Source organism: Taudactylus pleione, unplaced genomic scaffold (genome assembly GCF_031769625.1).
Source record: "Taudactylus pleione unplaced genomic scaffold, aTauple2 ptg000137l, whole genome shotgun sequence".
NCBI classification, from domain to species: Eukaryota; Metazoa; Chordata; class Amphibia; order Anura; family Myobatrachidae; genus Taudactylus; species Taudactylus pleione.
In genome coordinates, this window is record NW_028284539.1 from 589,748 (window position 1) to 613,952 (window position 24,205).

General features: G+C 39.9%; 1 protein-coding gene across 14 annotated transcripts in view; it reads right to left on the minus strand.

Annotated features, from left to right (window-relative positions):
* Positions 1 to 1,042: 1,042 nt before the first annotated feature.
* The window catches only part of PTPN3 (protein tyrosine phosphatase non-receptor type 3), a 753,142-nt gene continuing 729,979 nt past the window's right edge, over positions 1,043 to 24,205 (minus strand). For all 14 annotated transcript variants that reach the window (XM_088473619.1, XM_088473605.1, XM_088473610.1 and 11 more), the window contains one exon: positions 1,043 to 4,541. In XM_088473619.1, the coding sequence (XP_088329745.1) occupies positions 4,464 to 4,541 (78 nt within the window). In that variant the 3' untranslated portion in view covers positions 1,043 to 4,463. The remainder of the gene's footprint in view (positions 4,542 to 24,205) is intronic.

Consider the following 24,205-nt stretch of genomic DNA (forward strand, 5'->3'; position numbering starts at 1 on the left):
CATGATGCATAAGCATCACGGCATGGATGGTGTGACTAGTGTGCTCGCATCTATACGCATAAGCACACCATAGACTTCTGTCTATGGAGTGAATGCCGGCTGCAACTAGTCGCAGCCTTGTGAATGCTGCGAGATGGATAAGTATGGCTAAATCTGTACTTTAAAGTACTGTATTTGATGCATTGAGGAGACTGCACAACTCCCACAACATATTGGTCTGGTCCCAGTGTATGCATTATCATGACAATCCATTTGCAACCCTAACAAGAAGTTATCTGAGATTTTTATTAGTGGTTTCTTAACTAAGCTAGCTTTTCAGAAAGCCAAAATGTGGATTTATTGTCATTTTTGATTCTTATAAAATATGTGCATAAAATGAATAAACAATTTAGATAAGTGAAGCTACATGGCATTGCTCAGAATGTGTCTCATTTTACATCTCACAGCAGCCTGTGAACCATACATTAATTTACAGGTATTACTGACAAGTGGAATTTTTAATAAAATTGAAATGTTCAATTAATATTACACATAATTTTGTATGATATATTTCTTAAAACTATATATTTGAACAGTAATAAAAATGTGAGAATTGAAACCAGGATTGTTAGTATACTATTGTAAATAATTTAACCATCCCACAAAACTACATTACGTGAGATTCACTTAACTCCAAAAAGTAATCTGCTGGTCATGGTGCAGTGCTTCTCATATTGTAGAAAAGGCAAATCAGTCATGAAGTAGTGCTGGAGATATCAAATATAATCTAACTCAAATTACTCACCTACAATGCACACCATAATAACACGCCTAATGTCAGCTTTCTTATAACCTCCTCTCACATCCCAAGACTTGCTCCCTTTCACCCAGCTATGTGATTTTTCCCACTAGTATACAAGCACTCTGATGAGAAGGATCCTCTTATCCATGCCTGCAATTATTTTGGCTGCCTTTCAGATCCTATTTCATGTATGTGGATTTCCTGCACCATATGATGCTGAGGAGGCACATTACAAATTGATGATAATAATAAGAACAACAATAATAAACAAATGTAGAGCACATTTATTATGTATATACATTTATCATGATATTAGACATTTTTGCTTTTTAGAAGCTTAAACACCATAGCAAATATAAATAAGTCACTAAAATATTATATAATATTTGGTATCCATAATAGTCTGCTCCACCTAAATTAGGAGTTGTGCTTGTTGGTTATAGATCATAATGCCTATTTAATCATGATAAGACATAATGATTCAGTAATCACTATATTTATTCATTAGGTTCTATAGCAAATCTGTACAGGGTCAGTATTTAAAGGCTAAAAGCAGGACATACCTATACTTTGTAGCAAGCATTCTGGGAGAAATGTATTTATTTTGTGGGGCCCTACCTACATAATTCTGATGTGTTCCTAGATTGTTAGCTAAATCATCTACAAGAATTTTGAAAAACAAATAATTACATTCTGCTTCTTGAAAATGCCATGTACAGTATCCCAAAATGCTATCGCCAAGTGCCAAATTACTTTATATATAAAAACACTAGTAAAAATGCATTCTTAATAAATTATTTATATTACACTGAGATTTTGCTTCTTAGATCTCTAATTTTTCATTTTGAAATTACTACAAGTCCAGTGTGTCTAATAAAAACAGGAAACTGGCCATTTTTATGTGCCATAAGGGCCTGTTGCTTATTATTTTGACCAAGTTTCATAATTTATATTTTGCTTGATTAAATAACATAATTGAAGTAATATCTAAAGAAAGACAAAATATATAATTCTATGGTGAATTATAGAACATATTATTACTATATTAAATCTATGTCTGGAAAGTGAAGTCTCTTACTAATATATACTATTATACGAATGTCGTGTCTGTTGCAAGTTGGCAAGAAAATGACTGAACCAATTTCTATAAAAACTTCATTTTTTGTGGAATCTCCTAGATATAAACTGCACTTTGTTTCATGATCCTGTTGCATCAGCTGAGCAATAACAAAAACAAAATTTATTGCAAGATATATGTGTGGCACCATGCGCGTGACTGGTAAGGGGTGGGGGAAGAGGTGCTTTTGGCCAGCATTCACTTGAAGGATAGTCTACACATAGCCTGTGCACAGGGCACACAGTGACATTGGTGTGAGTGGTGCCTACCACCAGTCTGTATAGCGTTACTGGTCATGTGGACCACTCCCATGAAAGCAATACAACTATAACACCAACTATAACACCTCAAATATAAAAAATTTTGGCAGAAGTAATTTCATCAGGGGTGAAGCTGCTGGCAACAGTTAATTATTCAATAAGACACAGTACAGTACAATTTTCAGGAGACTTGAATTAGTTACTTTAAAATACAGCAATGCAACAGAGATAAATAATGAATAAACTCTTTAAGATTATGTCACCCTGGGCCTGATTTAGAGGTGGAAGCAATGCTAATATGTGCAGAGCATTATTTTTTGTACTGCCCATGCAATGGCGTTCACAGTGAGGATTTGGATGCAGTATGATTGACAGCCAGTGAACCTTTATGGGAGATAAAGGGGGTGGCGAGTCAAGCACAGACATGTCACAGTCATTTTGGGGGAGTGTCTCAGCCTGTGAATGTGTATGCAGTTAAAATGGCTCTGGAAGCTGACTTCCAACGGACATTCTGAACAATCATAGGGTTGCTCAGAGAACCCATGGTGCAATGTTGTACACAAGTGGTGGATTAGAGATGCCGCAAATGGGCATCTCTGTACAAATCCTGGTGGCTGCCACATTTACATAATCACTGTGTATGGAATCGGTTTCAACGGGATCTGCATGTACCTCTGAATCAAGCACTATGTGAGTTACCCATTACAAATACATTAAAGTAATTTACAAATAACGATTGTGTTACACAAAATACCTATAACAAATTTTATTGTGTGTGCACACTTATCTATATAGTCTTTAGACTTTACAAATTGGCCTTTTTGAAAATCTGTGTTTATTTGTAGCTTGGTAACATGCTCAAAATATATATAAAGTCCAGAAGCCTGCACTCACTTCCAAAATATTGAGTAACTTCTGAGTGCTCCTAAACAGTACAACAGTTGAAGTTTAAATGTATACGAAAAATTTAGAGACCCTCATTTCACAAATAAATTGCTCTAATCAACTTACGTGATACTAGGTCATATCAACTTTGCTGTCCCCTTGTTTGTCAAGATCAAAGAAGAATTGTGCATATAAATAGAAATAATCTTTCATATAAGAAAGCGCTATTCAATTAGTCAGAATTTGAAATATTCAATTTAATAAAATTGAATACACTTTATATAAAACCATAAAAAAACACAATGCTTAATAACTAGCAGTGATAGGATTTAGATTTAATTTGTAGTACACTATTTACAATTCCAATACATTCAATTACAAAAAGACCTTTTCATCAATCAATAATTTCATGAGCTTGTTCTAAACTGTACACATTTATATATCAGATATATTTATGAAAAACAGAGGAATTAAGAACATTTTCTGTAATAATTTGTTCCAGAAATGTGATCTAAATAATGCTACATTTGTGTTTAGCAATGCACAGCTTATACAAGAAATTGCGATCGCAGCTACATAATTTCACGCAATGGAGCTGCAAAAATATACTAATGCCTGTCACAATATACTAATGCATGCTGCGTAAACATCGATACCATCGAAGCACATCGGTTCATCAAGCACATTTTCAGCAGGTCTGGCCATATGCAGAAACTACAAGTCTCTACACACACAGTGAGTACACAGGCTGCCTTTGCCATGGCAGTCACTGTGTGTGCCATGGCAGTGAAATGGCATTTAAATGGACAGGCACGCTTCTCCGACCCCCATACACTGACAGCCTGTCACTCATTCTGCGAGGAATTCCTATGTGCGTGAAAATCACAGTGCGATTACTGTGTATACATATGGGCAATGATTAACAATCGCTCGATCTGCGTACGTAGTTGCAATTGCGATCACTGCTGAATCAGGCCCTTAGTGCATGTTTCCTAGAAGATATACAGTATTTTTTTTGACACGCTCAAAGTCATGAAAATTTCAAAAGTATAAGGTTCTATAAATAATGTGCTTGGGTTATTCTCTTTTCCTTTTGACCACAAGTTCTAAAAGTACAGTGACTGTTGTCCATAGTAGTTAAACACAAGCATCTGGGAAGATACACTATCCTCATGAAAATTATTATAAGGTATAACAAAGTATTTTCTAGTGTTTCTGTAATTATACAATTTTGTCTACAACATATGCAAAATTATTTATACACATTTCTGGACACATACATTACACAGTAAATACATATTTTTTATGTTCATAATTTAAAACTCCTTTACAGAAATTTAAAGTGTCACTGATGTGCTCATCTTTCTGAGACATTTCGCTGATTTTAGTGGAAGCCCCTTGAATACTGAGATATACCACATCAACTGTAATGAAATGGTTGCACTAATCCATCTTTGTAAACACGGAGAATGGCTTCACAAACAAACTTGTATTGACTCTGAAAACAAAAAATAAAAAGTTAATGCCGAGGACAAAAAAATACATAAAAATAGAAATTTTTTTTGCTTTGGAATTTAGACATACAATAATGGATTTTAGCAACAGTGGTCAATTCTGATTGCACTAAATCATGTCAACATGTGTCAAAGCATGTGTTAGAGGGCAAGATATGTGTAACTCTGATTACACATGCAAACTATGCACACATATTAACAATGTACAAATTAACTTGTGTCCAACTCTAAATTACTGTAGGCCATTGTTACAGCTCCAAGGAGCTAAATATCATACATATGATATTACCATTTACTTCCCTATTGAGCAATTTTAAAATGCAATATAAAGTAGAGAGAAAATTTGGTTCCATATTTAGCAGACTTTTAAACTCTTTTGATTTGATATTCAATATTCTTGTAAAACATTATTCAATGTATCCTGATCATCAGATGATAAAAGTTACTGAGAGTAGACTGTAATAGAGCATTCAATATAATGCATAACATGTGAATGAGAATTGCATCACTGTTCAATGTCTTGTTTTATGAGAAGAAAAAAAATGTTTACTTAGGTTTTAATATATGGCATTATCTAAGCAATAAGGCAATGTGTAGTATTATCCACACTCGGATGACCTTCTGATGATCCTGATGTTTTTGTGAACAGAAAAAATAGCTAAAATTGATACATATAATTTATAAAGTAATGAAAAAGAAAATAATGTTTAAAAATTCACTGATTAATATATGACAGCAAACATGGAGTCTGGTCACTCCTCCAGAGTCAGAACAGGCAAAGTGGGCATACCTGGATGGTATTCCACATAGCAAAAATGTGTGGACACCTGAAAATCACAAGCACATGTATTTGTAAAACTTATCTTATTAAAAACAAGGGCATTAAACTGGTCCTGCTTTGTTGTTATATAGTTACTACATATTCCAGAGTCTAATTGCTGTGTGCTTTAATCAACTCCAGCAAAAGTTTGACATTACATGTGGTGATCTCAGGACAGTGTGTTGCTGTTATGCCATGGAAAAGCATCCTGAAGTTCCTGTTGAACAATTATTTTCCTGGTGTTGCTTAGAGTGGCAATTTTGAACTTGTTGGTGATTTTTGCAAACATTTGTACTTTGTGTTTGTAAAGGTTTACACTTTAACAGCACATATAGTTGACCGAGCAGCTCTGGTATGGAATAAATGTGACAAACTTTTTGTAATGTAGGCATTCTATGACAGTCTCATGTTGAAAGCCACTAAGCTCTCCAGTACAACTCATTCTACAAAAACATTTTTTAACATATCTTACTACATATTCATTCATAGCTAGTCTCTTATGCAGCTACACTCCAAGAGCTGAAATTTGTATTTTAAGGGTATTTACGGTCGAACAATTCCTGGAGAAAATCCAATATAATCTTTACAGAATTAATGTGTCACACTACACCTCAAGGTACACTACAGTATTTTATTAAAGTGTCCCCCATTCCATAAGCAGCTCTGGACATATACTGTTTCATATCCCTTAACAAAGTGGAAATATTTTATTATGAAAATTCCATGCATAATAACCAAGCGGTAAGTTTTAGTAACTCTGGATGTGGATGATATATTATTATTATTATTATTACCAGTTATTTATATAGCGCACACATATTCCGCAGTGCTTTACAGAGAATATTTGGCCATTCACATCAGTCCCTGCTCACACACATACTATACACACTAGGGTTAATTTTTGCTGGGAGCCAATTAACCCACCAGTATATTTTTGGAGTGTGGGAGGAAACCGGAGTACCCAGAGGAAACCCACGCAAGCACAGGGAGAATATACAAACTCCGCACAGTTAGAGCCATGGTGGGAATCGAACACACGACCCCAGTGCTGTGATGCTGTGAGGCAGTAACGCTAACCATTACATTGTCTGTGCTGCCCATATATATATATATATATATATATATATATATATATATATATATGGGGAAAAGGAGTATTGCACACTCAATGTAGCAATTCAAAAAACTGGGTGCTTGATCATAAAGAATTGCATAGTGTTATCCAAGATAGGAGAGACCAGCACACCAAATATAGTGCCAAAATTTTATTAAATATAAAGTGCATGACAATAAAAATCACTGGTGCCCAGGAGCCAATTTCAGTCACATATTAAAGTGCATAGAAAACTGAATACTCATCAAATCAGCATGGACCGCACACTGGCACCAGATGAAAGTAGCAAGCAAAATTAATGTATGGACAGCCTGATGGCCGTTTCGGTGCTCAGAAGCATCATCATCACAGGGCACCTCATCAACTGAGGTATAGAGCCCATAAAGTAGGTTAATATAGAGCATTTAGGCATGCCCTCTGTAGAAACACCAACAATGAAAAAGCACTCACCTGTAAAAGATTATAGAAATCTCAGAGCGGTCACTGCACAGCACGCTAGTGACCGGAGAGCAAAACTTCTGGAATTGTCACGTGTGTATACAGAAGCAAACAGTTCAATCAGCGTGCGCTCCAAAGACCGGAAGGCAGGGCATCGGCTGGCGGCACTATGGACCACACATCTGAATGGCGTGCGTGTCAAGGGCCAGAATTCAAAGCAACAGCTGACTATACTGTGTACAACACATCTGACAGATGTGCCGACTAAAGCAGATACATATGGTGCCATTAGAAAACATACACCCAAGCCACACACAGCCCTGATAAAGTGGCAAACCACAGTTTTAACCCAGTGAGTGCTGCAATTGTTGGTGTCACACAGAAGGGGCACCCTAACAAAAAAAATGTTTTTGTATAATCATGCAAACAAAAATTATGATAATAACAATAGAAAAATGATGTGATTATAACATAAAATGCTAATAAAACAAAAAATCAATAAAAAAAAGACCAACCAAGTTGTCCAAAACAACAAAAATCCAAAACAACAAAATTAAAAGAATTCAAAGAAAACAAGAAAAATTCAACTCCTCATTTAACCCTGCTGGTGCTAGACAATTTAAATCATCAATCCAACGTGCTTCTTTCTGAAGAAGAAGCTTCTACGGATTTCCTCCTCTTTTTAAAGGGGCAACATGATCAATTGGAATGACCTTAAAGTCCAACAAATTGTGACCTTTTGCAATAAAGTGTTTTGCCAGGAGGAAATCGAGCAGTCCATGCTGATTTGATGAATATTCACAGTTTACTATGCACTTTATTATGTGACTGAAAACGGCTCCTGAACACCAGTGATTTTTATTGTCATGCACTTTATATTTAAAAAAATGTTGGCATTATATTTGGCGTGCTGGTCTCTCCTATCTTGGATAACACTATATACAGTATATATATATATATATACACATATATATATATATATATATATATATATATATATATAAAACAGGGCCAGGGAATTGGTACCATCTCCTGAGGTATATGGCAATGTTCAACAGAGTTAATTTGTCTGGTACAACTGACCTTGGTCAGTTTTGTTATAAAGCGAAAACAAAAATTACAAAAATAAAACACCTTGCCGTCCAGCACTAACTAAGCATAGAATGGTCCTAGCTCGCTAATAAAAAAAACAATGAGTTTCACCAGGCATAGATCACTTTGTTTCAGCAGCCTGTTTTCTCTCATAGAGACATAGACTCTCATTTCCCCAGGTAGTGTGTCTTCACAATGATCAGCATGACAGCCTTAAAACACATTTACAGTACACAGCTGAAAGCCTCCTGTGAGACCAAAAGCCCAAAAACCTCAACTAGGCCTAATGAATGGAGCCCGCCATCTCTCTCCATTCATAAACCCCAAGGACCCTTTCCAGCTTTGTCAAAAAGCTCACAAAGCTGTTGTTAACAACACAGACCTTCCTGCACTATACCAGTGACCATGGCAAACATCCCCCTCCCCTGTTTCGACCTAGGTTGTGGAACACTTGCAGCCACTAAACAAAATGCATGTGCATTAGCTATTTGGGAATTGGGCCTATGTTCCATTGTGAAAGTAAACTACAGCAAAGCTAAAAGCTACCTTGTGGCATTTTGGCTTTTCTTTACTGATTTCAATTTTAATGGGGCATGATCATGATTATGGACAGATTATGAACTTAAACCATCTGCCAAATACATAATACCTCCAGTTGTCTAATTCCCACTTAATGGCCAACACCTCTTTTTCAACAATAGTTTGCTGGGGCCCCATGCAACCCAAAGGCAACATCCTATACTGGAATAGCCCTTCTGGAACAAAAAAAAGCATTTTTTTCTTCCGCCCTATCACTTAATGGTATCTGCCAATAACCCTTTGTCAGATCCAGTGTGATAAGATACCTGGCTGTTCCTAACCTCTCTATCAATGAGAGGCATGTGATATGCATCAAATTTGAAAACTGCATTTAATTAACGAAAATCATTGGACCACTCACTATTAGACTCCTCGATGACACCAAGCTGTAGCATATTCTTAACCTCTTTAGAGGCAGCCTCACGTTGTGCTTTGGGAATTCTATATGACTTTAGGTGGACCTTAACCCCTAGCTCTGTAATTATATAATGCTTTATTAAGGACATTCGGCCAGGCAGTGCTGAAAAAAAAACTCTGTTCCTAATAAGGAACTCCTTAGCCTCATTCTTTTGAGTGACTGACAAGGTTGCAGACACTTTTACTTCTGGAATCAAAGGGACTGAAGTTACTTGTGGGCTAGTTTTTGCTGACAAGGCTAATCTATCCTTCCAGGGTTTTATTAAGTTAACATGGTAAATTTGATGAGGCTTCCACTTACCTGGTTGGTATACTTTATAGTTAACCTCACTCATTTTCTCCCTGATCTCATTTTGACCTTGCCATTTAGGCAAAAACTTGCTTTCCACTGTGGGTATAAAAACAAGCACTCTGTCCCCAGGGGCAAATGTACGTACCCAGGTATTCTGGTTATACCCTCTCTGTTGGGCTTGTTGGGCCTGCTCCATATATTCTTTGACAATGTGCACCATGGCCACAATCCTATCTTGCATCTGTGACACATTTTCAAGTACACTTTTATAAGGTGTGGTCTGTCCTTCCCATGTCTCCTTAGCAACATCTAGCAACCCCCTGGGTTGTCTCCCATACAACAGATCAAAAGGAGAGAATCCTGTGGAAGACTGAGGTACATCAATAATAGACAACATTAAATATGGCAACAAGTCATCCCAGGTTTTCCCATCCTTGTCAACAACCTTTTTTAGCATACTTTTTAAGGTTTTGTTGAATCTCTCTACCAACTCATCTGAGTTTCTCAAGTGAGTAACTTTAAACAATATGCATAACTCCTTCATAATTCTAGACATAAAGGGGGTACCTTGGTCAGTTAAAATTTCTATTGGTATTCCCACTCTGCTAAAAACATGCACTAGCTCTCTAGCTATGTGCTTGGTTGACATATTACACAAAGGGATTGCCTCAGGATATACTGTAGTGTAGCATAATCCACTATTACAAGGACATACTGATGTCCCAGATCAGACTTTATCAAGGGCACAATCAACTCCATGGCTATCCATTCAAAGGGGACCTCTATAACAGGCATAGGTACTAGGGGACTCTTGAAATGGGGTCTGGGAGCATGATACTGGCACTCAGGGCAGTAAGAACAAAATTCAGACCCATTTTTATACACCCCAGGCCAAAGGAATCACTGCAAAACCCTCTCAGTAGTCTTTTCAACCCCTAGGTGTCCTGCGGTGATGTGACCATGAGCTAGGTCCAACTCAGTTCTCCTATATGTCTGGGGAACCACAAGCTGTTCTACCATATAATCACACCTTTTTGTCACCTGGTACAAGAGCTCATCATTAAGGGCCTGTTATCCAGGTCTAATAGTTTCCCATTAACAACTTTCACATTTTATCTGGCTCTTATCAAGATGGGGTCCCTTAACTGTTCAGATACAAACAAATCCTTTCTCACTTCAAGGGGAGGCATGCTTTCATCATTGTAAACCACTTCTCCCACCTCTGGAGGAGGTACCTCATTTTGTTCCTCATTTTCTATTACTTCCCCATACTAGCAAAAAGGTCTACTGACTCTATACTGTTCACCTCTGTGACCATACTAGATTTCCACAATTTCCAAAAATGGTGAAAGTTTCTCCCTATTATAACATCATGTACTAAGGAAGTGTCCAGTGCCACATTAACCATAGCTGATCCACAAGGGGTCTCAATATTCACTTCAGCAGTATTATAATAATGGGTGTCACCATGTATGCAAGTTACACCATCAGTTGTTTGCTTGTCCTTTAAAGCACTTACCAACCCATCTTTCACAAGTGTGATTACACTTTCTTAGTCCAACAATGCCTTTACCAGGTTACTTGCCATAACAATCTCGCACATTTCTTTAAAGGACTCTGCCAAAGGTGCATCAGTGCAGGCTAACCTAGCAGAGTAAGACATTCTGCGACATTCAAAGACAGCATTACATTGCATAGGTTCTTGAACAACTGGGTAAATAGCAACAGCATGTGTGAGCATACCAAAACTAACACATTTAATCACTTAACTATCAAGTCTTTTTGGCAGGTGAGACCTTTCTGGCCCCACTGACCCATCTTTGTATCAAGTGCCTACAGTCATTTTTAAGTTCTGTTAACCGCCCAGGACCTTTTTTGCCATGGAACAGTCTTACCATGTGTTACTGAAGTACACTGTCATGAAGCTAGGGGCTGCTGCGGTATAGCCAATAGTTACTCTGCCGCCAGATACCTTTCCACCATCTCCACTATCTGTTCAGCTGTATTAGGATCCCTGTGGCTGGCCCATTTGCGTAAAGTAATGGGCAGAGTGTCACAAGTTGCCACTGCATCTTGTTGGACAACAGTGCTCCTGGCAGCTCTCTCAGGCCTTTTGCTAGGAGATGTGGATGCCATTTTGCTACTCTGTGAAGATCTCCTACCTGGCTGCTCCATCATCTATGCCTTGACTGGATTGGTTCCTGCTCCTTTTTCTTTACTGCTTGTGGGTTGCTCAGATGCCCGTGATAGCATCTTACACGTGTTTCCGGTTCAGTGGTTTTAATATCCCTCCCTGTTTTGCTCCAGCGTCTCCTGTCTAGGCCATGTTTGTGGCTCCAGCTCGCACTGCAGCGTATGAGTGGACTTTGCCTACTACCTTGGCTGGCTCTGCGAAACTGCGTCTCCAGTCTCCTTAGCTGCCGTACTACAACCCAGCAGCATCAGCCACACTGCAGCGTCTGTATGCTATTAGCCATAACATTTCAGCTACCTCCACTGCTCTGCATCTCCAGTCACCTAAGCTGCTGTACTAGATCCCAGCATATCAGCTGCACTGCAGCATCTGAGTCCTCTCAGCCATAACAGCCAGGCTATCTCCGCTGCATCACAGGATCCAATAATCTCAGCTGCCATTTAACATCACTGATGCATCTGAGTGAACTTGCCTTACCACATCCCTGCCAAGCATCTTCATCTCTCCAGGTTGCAACTGGCCACAAGGCCACATCCCTGCCAAGCATCTTCAGCCCTCAAGGCTGCAACTTGACCACATCACTGCCAAGCACCATCAGTCCTCAAAGCTGCAACTTGGCCACTAGGCCATGTCCTTACCAAAATATCAATCAGGCCTCAAGGCTGCGACTTGTTCATTAGACCACAACCTTGCCAAGTATCAGTCAGCCCTCAAGGCTGCAACTGGACTACCTTTCAGTTGTCTCCATCGCTTCATATGATTCTCAGCACTATTGCTTTAAGTCAGGGTTATCCAGCCTCACTCCCGACAAGGACTTTCTTTTCAGTTGCCACCATCGCTTCATATAATCCTCAGCACTATTTCTTTAAGTCAGAGGTGAATTTTGTCCTAGATTCACAACACAGAGACCTCAAGTAACGGTCCATGACAACTCTTTCAACCATCTGGGGTCCAGTTAAAGTTTCTGGTTGTAACCGTTTTTTGGTCAGGTGGAAAAGGTCATGCATTTATGAGCAGGCAGGTTTGTCCATGTAGTACACCCAGTGATGCACACAACAATGTAACTCCCAGTCAAGTCTGAATTTCTGCTTTTAGCTTTTCATAGTCTAAAGCATCTGCCATGCTTGTATGCCATGTCAAAGTATGCTTTTTGAGGCTTGCCACAGAGAAAGGGGGCCAGCAATCCAGCCCATTTTACCTTAGGCCAACTCTCTCACTTGGCAGACCTCTCAAACGTAGTTAAGTATTACTCCACATCATCAGTCTCTGTCAATTTTTGAAGAAAATTACTTGCCCTTATGGAGCTGGAACTGGTCTGAACATTCAGGGAAGCATTTCCAGGCTGTGCTGTGAGATGCTGCACCAACTCTTTATGTATCTCATGGCCCTGGTGCTGTTGTCATCGTATCACTTCAACCTCCAGTTGATGTTGCCTGGTAGCTTCTTTCTGAACCCTGGAGGCTTCTTGCTGTACCCTGATAGCTTCCTGCTGCACTGCTGTTGCTTGTAGCAAGGCCTTGCCAATATCCTACATGTTGTCTGGTTTTTCCAGCAATTTTGTAGCCACTTTCACCCAGGACATGTACCAGCACTGATCTCCAGCAAAAAGGAAGGTCTGGCCCTTTAATTGAACCAGATTCCAAGACAAAGCACCACCTGGACTTGCTTTTGTGTGTGAGGCACCACAGCTTGCAGCATGTAACACTGTGAAAAAGCCACTGCAGAGTAGCGCACCTGCAGTTTTACTCTGTGCCAATTTAACTTCAATCCAGAGAGACACAAACCTGCTTTTCTGCATGGCTTTCAAAACTGCTGCTCCCTTCACTTATGCACAGCCCACTGTGCCCACATTCCCCATCGCATGTAACAGGGACAGGGTATCAGTACCATATCCTGGGGTAGATGGCAATGTGCAGCAGCTGAGAGATCACACAATGTCTATTGGTCTAGTACAACTGACCTCGGCCAGTTTTGATATAAAGCAAAAACAAAAATAACAAAATAAACACCTTGCTGTCCAGCACTAACTAAACACAGAATGGTACTAGTTCACTTATAAAAATAAAAGGAGTTTTACCAGGCATAGTTCAATTGGTTTTAGCAGCATGTTTCTCTCATAGAGACACCATAGACTCTCATTTCCCCAAAAGCCCAAAAACCCGAACTGGGCCTAATGAATGAAGCCCGTCTTCTCTCTCCATTCATAAACCCCAGGAACCCTTTTCCAGCTTTGTCAAAAAGCCCACAAAGCCATCAACAACACAGACATTTTCCTGGGGTTATTAGAACACATAGGTTAGGAATCTAGGAGAAATAGAGTGACCTTCCAGCACTATACCAGTGACCTTGTCACAATAATATATATATATATATATATATATATATATAAAACAGTCAATTGCCACCATGTTGAGAGGTACAAAACCTCCTCACCTCATCGTTCTCCTGTGTGTAATGTATGGTGACTGGGATAGTTTGATGTTTTAATTCTGTTGTTAGGAAATCTGTTCCTTGTGACATATCCAGTCCTAAGAACTCTGGGCCTGATTCAGAGGTGCTCGCAAAAAGCGAGCACTCGCTCTGAATCAGGGCGGGTGCTGTTTCTGTTAGGAGCGGCCTCCTGGCCACTTGCATAGCTGTGGGTGACCACCCACAGCTATAGCGAGTGGCCATGATGATGGTCGCAATGGTCAAGACCATCGCGACCATCAGGCTTGCGACGAGACCCTTGTGGTAGGGTCTCATGGCCGCAAGCCCCAGAGAGCTTCCGGCTCTAATAGAGCCAGAAGCTCTCTCTCTGGCATCACTAGTGATGTCAGTGGGGCCGCCCACAAATGGCAGGCATTCGCTTGGGAACGCCTCCATTTGTGAAGCCCCCCCCTGGCCATGCCTACAAAACGGGGCGAGCTGTCGATCAACATCGACAGCCACCCCTTTTGTAGTGAGTCCCGGAGTGAGCGCTTTTTGCGCTCGCTCCGGGGCTCGCGCGTGTGCACTGGGCCACCATCGACCCGCTTGCGGGTCTGAATCAGGCCCTGTATTTTTTGCATTGAATGTAGTTGTTTCTTTCCTTCCCTCATTTTCTGTGCACAAAAAGAAAACACAAAACCCTAGCTTGATCTTGAGATCTGAGCACAGAATGTTTTGGGAAGTGTATCCAGCAAATAGTTGTCCATAGTGACCTCAATTTGCCAGAGTCTGATTGATCTACATACATGAATTTGCCAGGTTCTTATTTTTAAATCTTTTCTTCAAAATTGTATACCCCTGATGAAGTCCTAATGGATGAAATGTGTTGGATTGCGGATTGAATCCCTCAGCCAGACAAAAAGAGAAAAATATCTGTGTATTGGATTCTAGTCCTATAAAGGGAATAGCAGGACATTGCTTGTCAAAAAATTGATTATGTAAGCACTTTCATGTACACATTTTATATGTCTGATTGACAGAGAAATTTTTAATAAAAATTATTGTTCAACATTTATAACAGTTGGCCATTGTGCCATTTTTTGTGTGTTTTCTGGTGAGCGGATCTTTTTTAGAAAATTGTTTCGGAACATTTGGAATCTACTATCAACATTATCGGATTCATGACATTTATAAACAAAGTAATAGATTGTGAACTGGATTTTCTGTAAAAGAATCCCTTTAAGACTTTCTAATGTTGACAATTTAAATTGACTCTGAATCCTCTTTACTAAAAAGAATTCTTGTTCAGTATTTAATTGATATAATGAAAGACATTTGATTTATTTGCGCCCTCTAAGTTTATTTTTGTATAGGAGGTGAGGAGACCTCATTGTTCTCCTGTGTCTAATGTATGGTGACTGAGAAAGTTTGACGTTTTAATTCCGGTGTTAGGAAATCTGTTCCTTGTGACATATCCAGTCCTAAGAACTGTATCCTTTGCATTGAATGTAGTTGTTTCTTTCATTCCCTCATTTTCTGTGCACACAAAAAAAACACAAAACCCTAGCTGTGTCATAAACAGAGCAACAGAGCTTTCCTTGTATCTGGCTGCTGTGTGTTTGCCAACCAGATAATGCAAAAGAAACTTCCCTTCTTGACATAATTTTCCTATGAGTACTGCTAGAAACTGTGAAATTGGAGTGCTTGATGGCATGAAAGTGTTGGTTGAAAATTAGCTGAAATTTTTGGTGTAACTGATTTATTGGAATGTACAAATACAGGTTGAGTCTCCCATATCCAAATATTCCAAAATACAGAATATTCCAAAATACAGAATATTTTTAGCATGACCGAGATAGTGAAACCTTTGTTTTTTGATAGTTCTACAGTATGTACACAAACTTTGTTTTAGGCACAAAAATATTACAGATATGGTATACAATTACCTTCAGGTTGTGTGTATAAGGTGTATATGAAACAAATTGATTTCATGTATGTGCACAAGCTTTGTTTCAGCCACAAAATTATTGAAAATATTGTATAAAATTACCTGCAGGCTGTGTGTATAAGGTGTATATAATACATAAATGCATTATATGTTTAGATTTGGGTCCTATTCCCAAAATATTTAATTATGGTATGCAAATATTCCAAAATACAGAATATTCCAATATCCAAAATACCCCTGGTCCCAAACATTTTGGATATGGGAGACTCGACCTGTAAAGATATTTTCGATCTACTGAGGCCAAACAACTTCCTATATCCATGTAATGTAAACTGGACCAAATCACTTCATCTTCAAATTCTTGAGTGAATAAACTCATGTAGTTTTCTCAGATTTAGGATGAATCCTGCACTACTTTGAGGGTAAAATGCTCTGGAACCAGAATCCACAGATCACTTACAGGGTCCAGAGAGCTATAATGGGTACCAGTGGTCTAGTACTCAGATGATATCTCCTCTATGGTATCCCAGTCTCTCATAGTGGAAAGCACATAACCACTATGACATTAGATCACATTTTTCATATTGTCTGCACAATTTAAATATACTCTGTTCACAATTTGGTGCCAGAGTATAATATCTCCTTTGCATCAACACTATGGACCTGATTCAGACTTGCTCGCTAGCAAGCGATCGCTCATTGCTGGTGATGTTTGCAAATGTGTGCATGCGCATAGTTCACAGTGCATGTGCGCAAACTAGTACGAGTGATTGGGATATGCTTGTTTGCCCTGCAAAGACAGCCCAGAGGAATGAGTGACAGGAGAGGTCATTTGTGGGTGGTAACAGGGGCAGGGCAGTAGTAACGGGGGAGTGGAGTTGTGGACACAGCTGTGCCTGAGTGTTTAAAAGCCATTTCAGAGGCGTGCATAATTAACAAACAGCGTCATAGGACACTTCACTTGCTAGAAATATACACTGAAGTGCTCGCAGTGCTTGTGGCAGGTTATAGTCAACCACAAGCGCTGCGATCACATTCGATGGCGATCGATGTACCAGTGGTTTCATGCACTTCCTGGAGATGATGTACGCAAAAAGTGATCACTCGCCAAAACAAAGTGGGAGAGCTTATGACTTGCCCTGCAAGCGCCTGCCTTGACATCACTTAGTCGAATTTCCATACGCTCGGAGCGAACAATCGCAGCTAGTGAATGGGTCTGAATCAGATCCTATGTGTGATATGCCTTGTGGAATGTGAAAGCTTTAGATTTAAGTCATCCGGTGTCTGCTCAAAAAGATTTTTCTACATAAATGGGAGAACAACCAATTTATTTTCTGACTGCATCTGCAAACCGATGGCATAACTATAAATATCTTTGGACAGCCACTGATGATGCCATCAATTGAGCAGAAAGTCTAACTGCATCCAATAATGCTTCACATATAAAGTCTGTAGTGGCATATCTTCAATTCATGTAAGCAACTCACTTGTTTAATCAATTCCTTTAATCTTTTCTCAAGGCCATTCCACCATGCCTATAAATTCACTGCTATTGCAACTGCAGGTTTTAGCACATCCTCAGATATTATACAGTCTCCCTAGAACCATCCATTATCGACAGTAACTAGCCATTATATCCTTCAAAGCATTTACAGCAGAATAGTTGTAATCTAAAGACAGTCAGGCTTTGATTTCCTCTCCTGCAACAGGATACATACAGTATAAAACAACTAGGTAATTATATCATTAAGGGGAAAATTCTTGCCTCTTTTCTTAGAACTTTAAAATAACAAACTGTTGTAATCTCGATCCGGTTAACATGCCGGCACCTACAGTGCGAAGTCAACATAGTTACTGTTGATCCTGTAACTACTGTCTCCACTGAATATAGAGAAAGAGAGAGATGCAATAGAGAAGGTTTTATAAGAAATAAACACTGTAATAAAACAGTAAACACTTTAATATTCTCGATTTAATTGGTACCTTATTAGTTAGAATTAAAAATAGCAAATTATATGATATAATTTGCTATTTAAAAATGTAAGGATTAACAAACTACCAATATAATTATATCATGGAGAATATATATTTTATTTACAGAACATTTTTTATAGAACCTTTCTTTTTAAAGAACCTTTTTTTATTAAAAGTCTCACCAGCATAAGTTGCAGCTTTGTCACTGTCTACCTCCCAAGTTGGCGTCCTTTTGGTGGTGGTGTCCTCCTCCTCAGTCCTAAATGGCGATGCTGTGTGCTGATGCTCCTCTCTCTATGCCTGGCCCCAGCATGACATCAAGACTTATAGTGTCCGCTAAGTGGCAGACCTGCCTATCACTGCCTATCTAACAGTGACACAGCAGCAAATGCTGTCCCTTCATGTGGGAGTGCCTGACTGTTGTGGCCCATACTGTCTTTCCAACAGACCTGCTGGTGTGTATCTGCTCTCCATGCCATGGCTACTATTAAGCCTGAGAGTAGCAATGCAGCTGCTGACCTAGAGTGTGGGGGGTTCCAAGCATTAGAGTGTGTCTGTTCACACATGATACCCCCAGTGCACTTGCCTATGGTGTATATGGCGTAAGAAAGCACTATACCTGAAGTCTGAATAATCCAAATGGAATTGCTAACATTGCCTGCAGAACAGTAGATAAACTTCCCAGGCATTTCTTGCACCTCTTAAAAGGTTCCTTGCATACAATGGCTGTTAGAAGATCTAATCTGCAAAGAAAACATTCCTTCTGAAGAAAGCTGGTTCATACCAATGTTGTACCTCTAGGAAGGTACGTGAAACAAGACTTTAGGATAGGCGTACGCTATTCTCCTTCAGTTCCTTCTGGCAATGGACACTGTCATAGCTAAATTCCTGTATCTAAAAATACAGCTATAAATGCTTACTAACTTGACTTTAGAAACAAAAGGAAGGAAAAAAGCACAGGAAGAATAAGGGGAACGATTTATTGAAATAGTAGATGTGTGATATGCCTATCTCTCTTCTAACTGACTAAAAACCCCATTATAAGGGATATATGGAAGTGTTATCTAAATATATTGGTAGAGTAGTTGGTTAGACAGTGGTGCTCCTCAGAGTCATAATTGCTATGAATAATATTTAAAAAGAAAAAAAGCACTCTATGTGGGGAAACACTAAAGGACAGATTAGTCTAGTAAAATATAACTTTTAATCAGATACTTTTAAAAGATAAGAGCAATAATAAAATATGATTTCATCAAACAATAACATTGCATATTGTGTCAATAAGTTATTTACAAAAGTGAAAATCTATTTACATTTTACAGGTGTATATACAAGGGTGTGTGCCAATATAATCATGTGGGAGGGATCCATTTAGAACAAATACATCAACAGACCTCACATTTCAAACAATATAACTCTTAAAACACTGTTATATCTATACTCGGCTGGTCAAGTCTGTACTGAATCATTGGAATGGTTGCTGACTTGTTCACCAGTTATGATGATGTCAGCCTGAGCATTTGATTGGTCGACTGTGATTGGTTTGCCAGCAGTATTAATCAGGTGCTCGATCTTGGGCCTGTGTGGGTTGTTCTGTTCTAGCTGAGTCTCCCAGAGGATTCCATGTCTTGCTTGGTCCCTGGTTCTAGCTATATGCAAGCTGTTGAGGAAGGATTGCTGGTTTTATTCATCTGCTAAGTATCCTGGAATCCTTCTATAACATATTATTGCTAGCAGATATACACCTGGCTAATTACTCTGGATAGTCCATGTTTTTTGATATGTCCGAACCTGCAGTTTGCTGTACTATATATCGAAATAAATTACTGAGTTTCGTAATTATTTTCATGTTTATTGAATTATCATTCTGGAATTATTTGTATTGCTTAAGAATGTATATATACTGTATAATATATATATATATATATATATATATATAATGTAAAATTACAATCAGATCCAATGTATCAATATAAACAATAGGACAGTATTTTGCTATCAGTCTTTAATGAGGGACTTTTACAAAAGAAGGAATATCAAGTTCTATTACAACAACACCCAATTGTCCCAATTTTATATACTGTTCCTAAGGTCCATAAAGATGCCCATAATCCACTGGGGAGGCTTATTATCTCAGCCAGAGGATCTTTATTCTCTCCCATCTCACAATTTCTTGATGTACAAATTCAACAGTACATCATGAGACAAAGTACTTTTCTCAAGGCTACTGCTCAATTTTTAATTAAGCTTGAAGGATTAAAAGATATTTCAAACAGACCACTAACCTCTATACTGTCATATCTGATCAATCTGGGCTTGAAGTCATGAAAACTTTCCTTTACAGTAATAACTTTGATATTTTGGATATTCTGCTTTTTTTTACATCTGCTGGAATTAACATTAACAAAAACTACTTTTTACACAATGAACATTTTTATTTACAGAACAAAGGCTATGTGATGGGGTCCAATGTGGGGTCCAATGTTTGAGCAAGAAAAATAATTTTTCTTCACGTATAACAATATCTCTAAATACATAGATACAGTATGTATGCATGATATATAGATGATCTTTTCTAATATGGACCGGTGAGGAAAAGGACTTATTGGATTTAATGACAACAATTTCATGAACTTAATAGTTCTATTAAACTAACTTTTCAATACAGCTACACTACTATAAACTATTTGGATGTTATGGTCAATATTTCAAATAAAGGATTTCCACCTCCATTTACAATAAGACCACGGGTGGGAATACCCTATTACATCATAGTAGCTGTCACCCACCTGCTCTTAAAAGAGGTTAGCCAATATCCCAAATGCTCCAGGCTGCACGCATAACTAGTGACCATAACCATCTGGAAGAAGCTTTAGATCATATGATAGCAAAATTTGCACAAAGAGGCTATCACCGTAGTGAACTACAGGTTGCTAAATCTGATGTGTTGGCTATGCCTTGAAATTCCCTTTATAAACCAAAAGGCTATACTAACAAAACTAATAAGTTTCTTGTCCTGATTCAGACCCACTTGCGAGTGCTGAGCACTCGCAAGCGGGTCGATGGTGGCCCAGTGCACATGCGCACGACAGAGCCGGCTCTGTCATCCGCATGCGCGAGACCCGGATAGCGACGTGCAAACTGTCGCTCCGGGTCTTGTACCAAAGGGGGCGTGCTGTCAATGTTGAGTGACAGCATGCCCCCTTTGGTGGGCATGCCAGGGGCGTGGCTGCCCAGATGGAGGCATTCCCATGGGAATTCCCATGGGAATGCCTACCATCTGGGGCCGGCCCCATTGACATCACAAGTGATGTCAGTGGGAGTGCTTTCAGCTCTGTTTGAGCCGAAAGCACTCTAGGTCTTGCGGCAACGAGACCCTACCACAAGGGTCTCATCACAAGCCCGATGGTCATGATGGTCTTGACCATCGCGATCATCTTCCTGGCCGCTTGCTATAGCTGTGGGTGGTCACCCACAGCTATATGAGCGGCCAGGAGGCCACTTTAAAAATCAAGAAGGGCGGCCATAAATACGTTTTGGCCTATTATATATAGCGACAAGGACCTCAAGGGACTTCATTATAAATAACTGATGCCAAGTTACAAAAGAAGATGCAGTTTAAAAGATCTCCTGGTAAAAACCAATGTGTCCCTTTTGCCAAGCTATACGTACCTGGTAGTACAGACCAAAAAAACAGGATATTATAAATGCCCATCCTGTGTGACCTGTGGATTTAAGGAGGCAGGCACATACTGTAAACATCCCCATATGGGACAAAAATATAAAATCCAACAAGTACTTACTTGTACCACCCAATATATCATATACATCATGATCTGCCCCTGTGGACTATACTGTGTGGGCCAAACCACAAGGACATTCCATGAAAGAAAGACATTGCACAGATCAGCCATCAGAGCCACGTTACAAGGAAAGAACATAGACCAACCAGTGGCCCGACATACATTAGCAAGCCTTAAATAGAAAATTATAGATCACATTCCTTCCCCATAAGAGAAGCAGACTGAAATAAATTATCGTCCCTATGGTAAATTAAATGGATACATACCTTGGACACATTGGCTCCAAAAGGACTCAATGAAAAAGTGACTTGGAATGTGTTTCTTTAAACAAAGCGACTTTATTAATTTTTTCCTTGCAATATAATTTAATAGGTTATTTATTTTAGTATATTCAACATAATATTATTGATGTAGATTATATACTCTGTCTAATATTTATTAATATATTGAAGTGATTAGCAACATGTATATATTATTCATTTACAACATTTTTACTTTCTTACATAATGCTAATTTGTTTCACATTTCACTGCTATTGATTTCAGAGGTTGCCGTGGACATCGATGACGTCATCCAGTCTTGCTGGTCCTGATGTCTCCCCAACCGCCCGGTACACACCGGAAGGTAGAGCCCAGCGTACCAGACATGTGTCCCAAATGACAACATCACATATAAGGTAAGACACTTACTCACATTTCTTCATATGCACCTGTCCTGATGAAAGGTTCTGCATGACCTTGAAACATCAACTTATTTATTGTGCACTATGTGAATAATATAATTATCTTTTTGTTCACTACAGAGGAGTGCCACCTATTTTTTCTTCCCTACGGGCTGTGCAGCTCTAAAGGAAGATTGCCATCTATATACAGTATGCTACCTTTGGGAAGGCACCTTCTAAACTTTGCAGTGTCATTTAGAGTGCCGATCTGGACTACACTTATATATATTATAAGGGCACAGTTGTGCCCTTATATTAAGGCTGCATCTAAAAAAACTGAAATCTCCATAGAGAATTCCGGAGGGGGGGCATGATATTTAAGGGGTACATCTCAAAAGCTGTTGGATCTACAGAGAAGAAATTTGGTATGGCCAGGTAGCACTGTCGCTCGATACTGCATGCCAAATTTCAGGTCAAAAACATAAAAAATTAGGATTTGGAAGTAATCTAAACCTTCAACTGTCACTTTTTTCTCACACTGTCAATTAGGACCACTTTTCTGCTATAGTCTATGGGGGATTTTTGGGAATGGCATAACTCAGGGTAGGGGGCAAATTTAGACTTGGGGTTTGTTTTATTAGGTAGCTATTGTTTCAGGGTAGGGCCTTTTGGGATTCAGGTAATTGAGAAAGTTACAGTTTTAAAACTATTACCTCACAAATCCACCATTATACATATAGAACTTTTCTACTTGTTGCGTATGCTCAGTAGGTGCTTCCAGCAGGGGGCGTAAACACCGTTGGCTTAGACCAGTTAGTAAGGCATCAGCAGCTGAGTGACAGGTCGTGCAGCCAGTCAGAGCACCTTTCCTGAAGCCGCAGCTGGGAATCCATCTGCATCTGTGAGAGGTACAGTACAGTTACAGTCGGACCCTGTAGCACGCAGCACTGCAGGAGATCTCTTCCTGCAGACCTCTGGAGATGGGCAGTGCTGCTCCCACTATATCCTTTATACGGTCATGCTGCTGGGGCACTGGGAGAAAGGCTTCCAGTCCCCAGCAGCAGCGCACCATCTAGTGCTGCACAGGGAGCCAGCTAGCTCGGTCCCCCTGTGTACCCGCTATCTTGGCCAGCCCTGCTGCCACGCTGCACTGGGAGCCTTCTTCTCCAATCTCCCAGTGTGTGGCCTCTCCTTCGTGCTGGGGTATCAGGAGCTAGCGCTCCTGACCCCCAGCATGCAGCTATCGCAGTTCTTCCCTCAGTGCAGTGAACTGAGGGTTAACTGCTGGCCAAGCTGTGTTGTAGAGCTGGAGCATCGGAAGCTAAGCTCCCAGCCCCCAGGATCGGCGCACAGTTAACCAGTGCAGGCAGGGAGCTGGCTAGCCTGGTCCCCTCTACATGTAGCACTTAGCCCTGCAGTCCGGGACATATGTCCCAGCTGCAGTAGCTTCCTGGGGTGGCAGCAGCCAGCACAAAGCCACGCCATCTCTGGAGGTGGCCTGGGGGCTCTGGCGCAATACACAGCCCTCTGGTGCATACCACCTTGCTGGGTAGCTGGGGCGCCAGGAGCTGAGCTCCCATCCACCAGTGGTCAGCATCCAGCCCTGCCCTCCACTGCCTGGCCACAGTTTGCAGCTGGCATGGAGGGACCAGCAGTGTCCCTGTGGAGCTGGGGCACCAGGAGCCAGGCTCCCGGCCCCCAGCTTAAAGAACAGAGTGGCTCCCTGCACTCTGTCCCCCCAGTGTGCCACCTATCACTGCCATGGCTGCCGGTGAGGCATTGAGCCACGGCAGATAAATCTATTTTTAAAACACTCAGTGCCTAGCGCATTTTGTTCATTCTAAAAATGGCGCTGCACCATTACTCTTGTGTGGCCAGCCTCCGACCACACCCCCCCTTCTCTGTGC